The sequence below is a fragment of the Theropithecus gelada genome, chromosome 6 (assembly GCF_003255815.1).
Source record: "Theropithecus gelada isolate Dixy chromosome 6, Tgel_1.0, whole genome shotgun sequence".
In the NCBI taxonomy this organism is placed as follows: Eukaryota; Metazoa; Chordata; class Mammalia; order Primates; family Cercopithecidae; genus Theropithecus; species Theropithecus gelada.
Window position 1 is genome coordinate 176,118,731 of NC_037673.1, and position 10,443 is coordinate 176,129,173.

The following is a 10,443-nucleotide window of genomic DNA, read 5'->3' on the forward strand; positions in this document are numbered from 1 at the left end:
CTGGAGGGGCCTGTGAGCCTCCCCCGGATCCCACAGGCCGCGCGACTCCAAGGGCCTCATCCTGCGTGGTGGGGGCGCCCGGGCCCACGCAGGGCCACCTTGGCGAGCTGGCAGGAACACCCTGCGCTGCTACCCAAAGCCTCGGGTGGGCCGCGCTGAGAGCAGCCAGGGGCAGAAAGGCGGGGGAGGAGCTGGGGAATGGGGGTGCGGCCGGCTCGGGGACCTCCGATCTTGCTAAAAGGGCGATACTCTGGTGAGGTGGGAATGAAGAAGACGGCACAAGAAAACGTGCGCTGGCGTCCCTTGGCCCCTTAGAGGCACCGGGGGAAACTGAGGTGGAGGAGGAGGACAGGGCGGTCTCGCTAACTTTCGGCGGTGGAATCCCGGGAAGCGACACGGCTCCCGGGGCTCGCGGGCGCCGAATCCCGGCGGAGGCCGCCCCACGCCGACCTGAGGAGAGCCCGCCCAGGGCGCACTCGCCTCCCGCCAGCCCCTCGCTCCCCGCCCCGGCCCCTCCGCGCCCGGCTCCCGGGTCCTGGCCTCGAGCCCCCGCCCCGCCGCGCACTGGCGTGCGTGTCCGCCGCGACGCGCAGAGGCCGGGCCGGAACCGGACCCGCCCGCCGCCAGCCCCGCCGCGGCGTCCCTAGGCCTGGCCGCCCGCGCGCCTCTCACCCGTGAGGCCGCCGCCCTTGCCGTGGCCCCGGCGCCGCTGCAGCACGAAGAAGGGGTTGGCCCGCTCCGTCACCCACAGCGCATTGGCCACCAGCACCTCCTCCGGGCTCAGCCACATCGCGGTGCCGCTCGCGCCGGGCCGAGGCCCGCGAGGCGGAAGCGCCCGCCGCCGTCGGCGTCCCGGAGCGGAGCGTGCAGAGCGGGCCGGGGCGGGGCCGGGCGGGCGGCGCCCCCTGGCGGGCGTGTGGCGCTCACGCACCCGGCTCGCGGCCCGCACCGCCCCCTCCGCCCCCTCCGCCCCGGCCTCGGGCGCGCGCCCGCCTGGCCTCCTGGAGCGGTCCAGCCGCCAGCCTCCGGCCTGGACCCAGAACGGAACGGCCCAGTCCGCAGACAGGGGAGCCGCTGTGCAGAGCAGGGCTTCTGGCGTTTTGAAAGCTGTGCAATGTGAAAGAAAGATATAAAGAAGCACAGTTTGGTTGTTTTGGGCTGGTTTTGCGTGCAACCCGGGGCGTGTTAGCACTGCAAAGGGCGCCTGGAAAGGGGTTTGCAGTTCCTCCTAATTCTCAGAATTTTTTTTTCTTTTTTTTTTTTGGCAGAGGCTTGCTCTGTCGCCCGGGCTGGAGTGCAATGGCGCGATCTTGGCTCACTGCAACCTCTGCCTCCCGGGTTCAAGTGATCCTCCTGCCTCAGCCTCCTGAGTAGCTGGGATTACAGGCGCCTGCAACCACGCCCGGCTAATTTTTTTGTATTTTTAGTAGAGACGGGGTTTCACCATGTTGGCCAGGCTGGTCTCGAACTCCTGACCTCAGGTGATCCGCTCACATTGGCCTCCCAAGTCCTGGGATTACAGGCATGAACCATCGCGCCTGGCCAGTTCTCAGAATTCTGACACTGGGGCCGGAGACTAGAAGAAACGTCCAGCGCAGGGCGAGTGCCAGGAGGCCCTGATACGGGCTGCATCCTTGGAAATCAGTGCAGCTCCTCCCCTGACAGACGGTCACGGAGGCTGGCCGGCCTTGAGGATGGGGTCTGGGCTGGCCCCCGGGCCAGTGGCGGCTTGTGCGCAAGCGTGAGGCGGGCTGCACGCGAATGCGGGACCCTGGTCTCCCAGTGTTGACCTGCAGGGGTAGCACCAGTCCACGCCCGGCCTTCTGCATGAAAGGAGCTGTCAACTCCACCAGCAAGGCCTGGATCCATGCTGTCCGGGGTCGACTGGGATGTGGGGTCACCCTGCTGGCCAGAGCCCTCACCAGGATCTGGCTAGAGAGCAGAGGGAAGGGGGCAGTTGAACCATCCTTGGAGCTGGACCTGGCTTCCAGGTGGGTTTCTGCGACTGGCGATCAAGAATCTTGGTGTGATGGATGTAGGTACACGCAGTTGACACCCAGAGTGACCTGCAGTCTTCTGCAATGTTGCTGGATATAGGAATCAGCTTTCAAGATGCAGAGGCGGGCTTGCTTCAACATCTTGGAAGTTTGAACTAATATTGTCATTGGGCTCTCTAGAGGGAAAGAATTTGGAAGATCTGCACTTTTTAACACCCTGAGAGGAGGTAAAGAGTTGTCTTGTTCCTTCATTCCAGTGGTTCTCAAATTGGGCATACATTAGGATCACCTGGAAGGCTGATTCAAACAGGCTGCTGTAGGCCCAGCCACTTGGGAGGCTGAGGTGGGAGGATCACTTGAGGCCAGGAGTTCAAAATCAGCCAGGGCAACATAGCAAGACTCCATCTGAAAACAAAACAAACCACCACACCGGTTGCTGCCCCTCCCTCCCAGGGTGTTTGCCTTCCTAACACGCTCCTAGGTGATGTTGATGCTGCTGACCTGGAGACCACTCCTCGAGAATGATTTTTTGTTTGTTTGTTTGAGATGGAGTCTCACTCTGTCGCCCAGGCTGGAGTGCAGTGGCGTGATCTAGGCTCACTGCAAGCTCTGCCTCCTGGGTTCACATCATTCTCCTGCCTCAGCCCCCCGAGTAACTGGGACTACAGGTGCCTGCCACCGCACCCGGCTAATTTTTTGTATTTTTAATAGAGACGAGGTTTCACAGTGTTAGCCAGGATAGTCTCGATCTCCTGACCTCGTGATCCGCCTGCCTTGGCCTCCCAAAGTGCTGGGATTACAGGTGTGAGTCACCGCGCCCGGCCAAGAATGATTTTTTGTAAGAAGAAAAAGAACAGACATTTATTGAGCACTTAGTATGTGTGTGCTAAGCTTTACTTCTTTTTGATTTTCTGAGATACAATTCACATTCCATAACATGCACCCTTTTAAAGTGCAAAATGTAGTGATTTTTAGTATATTCACTAGGCTGGACATCCATCATCACTAATTCCGGAACATTTTTATCAAAGAAGAAACCCCTCACCCATTAGCTGCCATTCCCCACTTCCCCCCAGCTTTGCCCTGGCAACCATCAATCTGTTTTGTCTCTGTACATTTTTCCCTTTCTAGCTATTTCTTCATATAAATGGAACCATACAATATGTGGTCTTTTGTGTCTGGCTTCTTTCCTTCCCATGTGTTTGAGGTTCACCAATGTCATAGCATGTATTGATACTTCATTCCTTCTTATGGCTGAACAATACCCCATGGTATGGATGCACCACATTTTGTTCATTCATTCTTCAGTGGATGGACATTTGGATTGTTTACCCTTCTTGTCTATTATAAATAATGCTGCCACGAACATGTGTACAAGTCTCTGTATGAATATGTGTTTTTAATTCTCTTGGGCATCTATTGAGGCGTGGTATTGTTGGGTCATGTGGTACAGCTGTGTTTCACTTTTTAAGCAGTGGCCAAACCACTCTCCAAAGCAGCTGCAGCACTCCACATGCCCACCAGCAGTGTATAAGAGTTCTAGGCCGGGTGCGGTGGCTCACGCCTGTAATCCCAGCACTTTGGGAGGCCAAGGTGGGCAGGTCACAAGGTTAGGAGATCAAGACCATCTTGCCTAATATAGCGAAACCCCGTCTCTACTAAAAATGCAAAAATTAGCCAGGTGTGGTGGCACGTGCTTGTAGTCCCAGCTACTCTGGAGGCTGAGGCAGGAGAACTGCTTGAACCCAGGAGGTGGAGGTTACAGGGAGCTGACGTGCCACTGCACTCCAGCCTGGGCAGCAGAGTGAGGCTCCATCTCAAAAAAAAAAAAAAGAGGTCTAGTTTTTCCATATCTCGTCAACACTTGTTATCGTCTTTCTTTTTTTTGATGTCCATTTCTCGAGGGTGGGAAATGGTATCTCACTATGGTTTGGATTTCCATTTCCCTGATGACTAATGATGTTGAGCGTCTTTTCATGTGCTTTTGGGTTATTTGTATATTTTATTTGGAGAAATGTCTATGTCCTTTGCCCATTTAAAAATTTTTTTTATTTTGTTATTTATTTTTGAGATGGAGTCTCGCTCTGTCGCCCAGGCTGGAGTGCAGTGGCGTGATCTCAGCTCACTGCAGCCTCCGCCTCCCGAGTTCAAGCGATTCTCCTGCCTCAGCCTCCCGAGTAGCTGGGATTACAGGCGTGTGCCACCATGCCTGGCTAATTTTAGTATTTTTAGTAGAGAGGAGGTTTCACCATGTTGGCCAGGATGGTCTCGAACTCCTGATCTCAAGTGATCTGCCCACCTCGGCCTCCCAAAGTGCTGAGATTACAGATGTGAGCCACTGTGCCCGGCCCCTTTGCCTGTTTTTAAATTGGGTTGTGGGCCGGGCGCGGTGGCTCAAGCCTGTAATCCCAGCACTTTGGGAGGCCGAGACGGGCGGATCACAAGGTCAGGAGATCGAGACCATCCTGGCTAACCCGGTGAAACCCCGTCTCTACTAAAAAATACAAAAAAATTAGCCGGGTGCGGTGGCGGGCGCTTGTAGTCCCAGCTACTCAGGAGGCTGAGGCAGGAGAATGGCGTGAACCCGGGAGGCGGAGCTTGCAGTGAGCTGAGATCCGGCCACTGCACTCCAGCCTGGGCGACAGAGCCAGATTCCGTCTCAAAAAAAAAATAAATAAATAAATAAATAAATAAATTGGGTTGTATTTTTATTGTTGAGTTGTAAGTGTTCTTTATATATTCTGGATACTAGACTGTTACTGGATATATGACATTAAGTCTACTTCTTAAATTATTTTAAGTATAATCCCCACACATCAACCCTATGAGGTAGGTATTTTATGATCCCTGTTTTACAGATGATAAAGCTGAAATCCAGAACGATGAGATGATTTGTCAGTTCATACTATTGCGTGGGTGGCAAGGCAGCACTGTTGTCCAGACTGTTCTGGCTCCAGCTCTTTTCCACGCGTGTCAGACACATGCTGCCTTTGCCCCCAGCATTCACTCCTCCTGTCTGTGCAGTGTCGTTCGTGATTCTGCGGTGGGAACCGGGACTTAGAACATTCAGCTCCGGTCTGTCAGGTGAAGATGCGTGGACTCCTGGGCTGTGGAAGTGGAGCCCACGCCAGCTGAGGCCATTGGTGCATTCTGTCTGTGACCACAGGGGCTGGCTGGTGATGGCCACGTGCCTCCAACCAAGACAGCTGGGCCAGGGAAACACTGTTCTGACCTGGGCCACCTCCTGGGGAAGTGGAGCAGCTCTTGTGCTGCTGGGGCTACTGCCACGCTGAGCCTGGGAATCGGGTTCCCAACGAGGAAGCAAAGTTGGCCTGTGTCTTGGTGTCAGCATTTGAGGGTCAAATCACACCAAGCCTGACACAGGCACCCCTGGGCATTTTGGCTTTTGGGAGCCATTACATTCCCCTTTTGTGTTAGCCAGTTTTGGTTGGGTTTTCTGTCATTTGTAACCAAGAGAGTCCTCGGCGATACGCGTTACCACCAACAATACTCCATGTGGCCAAATCAGCTTTTTCAGTCGGTTTTTATTGAAATGGTTATATTAGCAAATTCTGCACATACAGGTGTACACTGTTGGCATGTAGGTATATACCATACAACTTCACTACTTGATTATACTTACACCAACCATGCAGACCGAGGAGCTGCGCTGCCCAGAACGTTTCAAAGGGCTGATGAGATCTGATTGTCAAGAACCAGCTCACACTCTACTTGTAGGTGTTTGCGTTCCAGACAAGAAAACTCCCTGTACAGGGAGGCCCAAAACTGAGCTAATCACCAGTGTTGCTTCTTGAATATTGACTGTTCTTTCTGGCACAAGCTATCCAATGAATTAAATTAAAATTTTAATTAACATTCAAGTGCATAGTTTCCTTTTCATCCCTCAAGGTGGAATATAAGTCATGTGCCACGTTTAGGTATATCCCAAGCCTCCCCACCCCACATTACCTGTGTTACAGTTAGAAAAATAGTTTTGTACGCCATCTTCTGAGATGCTGTGCATAGTGAGCAGGAGCCTGGAGTGAGGTGGGCTCTTTGAATGACCCAAATATGAAAGGGGCAACTGTAATATTTTATGAGTATAAAAGCTACGGAGGGTCCAAAACAACTGAGACACACGTGACCTCGGGCTTGCACCAGCTTCTCCTGTCCAGGAGCAGGATGCTTCCATCAGGTGACAATGTTCTCCACACCTCAAATATCACTTCCTAGCTTGGAGCCTTTTCCTGTTTTTGTAATCACACTGGACAAGTTTTCTCTTTAGACAGAGTTATTGCCTCTCTGCAGTAGATCTGGCCCCAAGCCCCAGTCAGGAGATCCCCTCCTCCAGCTGGCTCAGCGAGCCAGGCCCAGGCTGTCTGAGGAACGCCTGGAGACAGCACCCTCTCTGCTTCTCTCCAGGATGGCACGTGTCGTCTCAGGCTGGGCACCCAGCAAAGGTGCCAGGACCTGGACCTGGGCCACACCTACTGGCCCAGTCCACAGAGCACAGCCAGCAACCTGCAGCCTTTCTGCTGAAGGAGCGCTTACTCACCTGAAGGAAAAGAAATGGCCAGGACGTTATACTCTACTAACCACCTCACCCCACTGTTTCATTACAAACATCTTGGTTCAGTACCTCCCAGTCATTGGAGAAGTCCTTTAAATATCACATCGTGTAAATATACTTGCACTTAATTGGAGATAAAGGGGGTTCCAAAAGCAAATGTGAATTCACTCTGTGTTGGGTTAAATCTGTAAACCCCAGCTCAGAACCACTGTCTGTGACGCTCCGCAGATGTTGGTGGCTATAGAGAGGTGGCTAGGGAAGGCGACGATCTGTGGATGGGTGGAGAACTGAGGAGGCCAAGTCAGCCTTGCCAGGCCACCATGTGCTGCCGGGAGCTGGGCAGCCTGAGAGGAGAGCAAAGATGGGCCGGGAGCCCCCGCCTCAACTGACAGGAGCCTCCTCACCACATGCCCCTGAGTTCCCACAGGAGAATGCATGTGCGCTGGGCGGGCCGCCACCCTCGGCTCGGGAGGGGACCTGGGCGGCATCTGGCTACCAGCACTGCTTTCAGGGGTGGCTGGGCCACCGAGAGCTTTTGTGGTGTGTGCACAGGGAGGAGGAGTCAACAGGAGGAACTCCGCAGCCCAGGCAGAGGTCTGAGCGGGCCAGAAGCACTGAGTATTTCTGAAAGCTTAAAACTCAAGTTGCAGGACGTTCAAAGTTTTTTGTTTTTTGTTTTTTCCATAAAGGATCTTCCTTCTTCCCCAAGTCAGAGTGAAGAAAACAGGAAAAAAATACCTTGAGCTTAGGGTGGAAAGGGAAGGAAAACCCAAGATGAGTCCAGGTGACGACCGGGCGGCCCCTACAGGGTCTTTGTGGGACCGCAGGAGCCAAGACTCAGGCATACGAGCATGGTCCTTTCAGCAGGCGAGGCGGATGGCGCCTGCCCCTCCACGGTCACTGCAGGCTGTGGGGCCACAGCTGTGGAGAACGCAGGCGGCTGGAGACCCTCTCGGCCTCTCTTCTTCAAAGTTCAGTTTGTTGGGATCTTCCAGGACACCCACAAAAAAGAGGGTGAACCTTTAGCAATGTCCCAGAGGAGCTTCATGGCTACTGGGGGTCTCCTGACTCCCAACCCAGCCGCCTCAGCCAGGCCTCAGGAGGCTGGTGTGACCTTGAAACTTGGAGCCCCCATGAGACACAGGGGAGCCAGTCCCATGCCTCACAAGGGAACGTTCCTCCTAGATGCAGATTTGCTTTGCTTTGCTTTCCCGGTACTTGCCTCGGACAATGAGGAAAGGAATTCAAAGGAGCAGACACAGGCACCTGGTCCCCACCTGCCGTTTTCCGGTGTGTTTTTCTGATGCTACAATACTTCACATCCGTGTAGGGCTTCTCCCAGTTCTTCTGCAAGGCTCTTAACCATAGCCCAGGGCACCGTGTGAAGATTACAATCAACAGCCTTTCCTAATGGGTTAAAAGGAGGATGTGTCGAAGCTTTGGAATGCTTTACCAACAAGGCCAAAATACAAGACCAAACTCCACGCCCTTCATATGTAAGAACTGCTCTCACCAGACCTGGGAGGGGAAGGCGCTATTTTCAGCTGTGGGTATCGCCCTGCGATGAGCCCTTACTCATCTCCCCACACTCACTGACAATGTGGCCAATGTTGACTTTAGTCACATTAAACTCTGCCTCCGGGTGACACTGAACACAGGAAAGGAAGTGAGAGCTAGCTGGACAGCCGTTCGTGAAGACGGAAATCGTACTCAATTGCTTTTCTACATCCATTGCCTTCAGTAGCGCCTTCTGTCCACACTTTAAATGTCAGTGTCCCTAGGGCTTTATCCCAAGCCCCATCCTCATGTCACTGGGCGGGTCCAGCCCCACTCTGGCTTCCACCTCCATCTGAACTCAGGGACACCTCTCCTGACCAGCCCCCCCGGGAGATTCTGCCTCCGGCGCATGTCAGTGTGTGCATACCTGTGGGGGTGTGTTGGGGAGGGAGAAGGAAGGAGGAGATTTGGGTGCCACAGATATTGTGATTACATGGAGATACTTCAGCAGGACAAGATGGCATGTCCACTTAAAACACAGCTTCTGACCGGGCGTGGTGGCTCACGCCTGTAATCCCAGCACTCTGAGACGCTAAGGCAGGAGGGTCACTGGAGCCCAGGAGTTTGAGGCTAGCCCGGGCAACATGGAGAAGCTCCATCTCTAAAAATCTTTTTTTAAAAATTAGCTGAGTGTGGTGGCATGCGCTTGTAGTCCCAGTTACTCGGGAGGCAGAGGTGGGAGAATCGCTTTAGCGCGGGAGGTCGAGGCTGCAGTGAGCCGAGATTACACCACTGCACTCCAGCCTGGGCAACAGAGTGAGATCTTGTCTCTAAAAAATTCAGAAACAGGCCGGTGCAGTGGCTCGCACCTGTAATTCCAGCCTCTGTGAGGCCGAGGCGGGCAGACCATTTGAGGTCAGGAGTTTGAGACCAGCCTGGCCAACATGGTGAAACCCCGTTTCTACTAAAAATACAAAAAATTAGCTGGGTGTGGTGGCATGCACCTGTAAACCCAGCTACTCGGGAGGCTGAGGCAGGAGAATCACTTGAGCCTGGGAGATGGAGCTTGCAGTGAGCTGAGATTGCGCCACCACACTCCAGTCTGGGTGACAGAGTGACACCTTGACTCAAAATAAATAAATAAATAAATAAACACAGCTTTGCAGGCGGTCTGATGCAGGGGTCTGCACCCTGGCCACCTCACCCCCACTGCAGCTCCACTGGCCACCAGGTTCGCACCTCCATGCCTCCTTCCAGAGCCCCTGCCAGCCCAGACCTGAAGTATCCCCACAGGACTCTCCCTGGGTCCCATCAACACCCACCCGGGCACCAGGCCTGGAAGCCCAGGTTTCTGCCTCAATCTCCCTCCTCTTCCACTTGGTGTCAGAGCCTGGGGTGGGGTCTGTGAATGCCTCCCCTTTGCCTTGGGCCCCAGGCAGGACTGGCATCCCAGGCCGGGGCTGTGCCCAGCCTCCCTGACCCCCAGTGTGGCTCCTTTTCTTTCCAGAGACAGGAGTCTGGTCCCCCTGGCAAGCGGTCCCTGCCCAGGAAGTGCTGTCCTTGCCTCCTGGCCACTGTCCTTGCCTTCTCTTGACTGTTCGCTTGGGCCTGTCTATGGCTGCAATGCCTCTCCTTCGCCTGTGCCCTGGAAGTCCCTCCTCATCCAGATTCACCCTCTTATCATTTGCTCTCACAGCCCAGTTGGTTGATAATGTGCCCATTGTCTAGAACAGCCAAAATTTTAATGGTCACGGATTCACCCCAACTTCAAGTATATGTGTTTGCACAGACTGAAAGCTTAATAAAAGTCTGCTGATGATATTAACTGTAGAACCCCACTCTTTTCTTTCTACATTCTACATCTCTAAAATCAGTGTTTTTGTTTCCTGACATTTAAGAGCAGCAACCACTTGTCAAGGAACCGCATTGCCACTTGCCAGCGGTTAATGTCAACCACTGACATTAACGTCACCTCCTTGTTTTCCTACAGCAGAGCCAATGCCTCAATAATAAAGGTTAACAGCAAGAGAACACTTTGATTTTTCTTCAGTTAAAACTAGCTTCAGCCAGGCGTGGGTGGCATGAGCCTGTGGTCCCAGCTACTGGGGAGGCTGAGGTGAGAGGATCACTTGAGCCCAGGAGGTCAAGGCTGCAGCGAGCCATGATTGTGCCACTGCACTCCTGCCTGGGCGACGGAGTGAGATCCTGTCTCTAAAAAAATAAAAATATAAAAAAACCAATTTGATTTAGCATGTAGCTCAATGAATAGATTGGATGTGAGGGGAATAAAAACATGAGAAGAGCTTCTAAAGCCAATAGAAAATGTCAAGTTTGTAAAATGCAGTAATCTCATTTTAAAAAATACTTTTCCAAATATCA

The 10,443-nt window shown here is 53.5% G+C and overlaps 1 protein-coding gene across 3 annotated transcripts in view; it reads right to left on the reverse strand.

Annotated features, from left to right (window-relative positions):
- TBC1D9B (TBC1 domain family member 9B) overlaps positions 1 to 863 on the reverse strand; it is a 45,486-nt gene extending 44,623 nt beyond the window's left edge. For all 3 annotated transcript variants that reach the window (XM_025387468.1, XM_025387467.1, XM_025387466.1), the window contains exon 1: positions 673 to 863. In XM_025387468.1, the coding sequence (XP_025243253.1) occupies positions 673 to 790 (118 nt within the window). In that variant the 5' untranslated portion in view covers positions 791 to 863. The remainder of the gene's footprint in view (positions 1 to 672) is intronic.
- Positions 864 to 10,443: the final 9,580 nt, after the last annotated feature.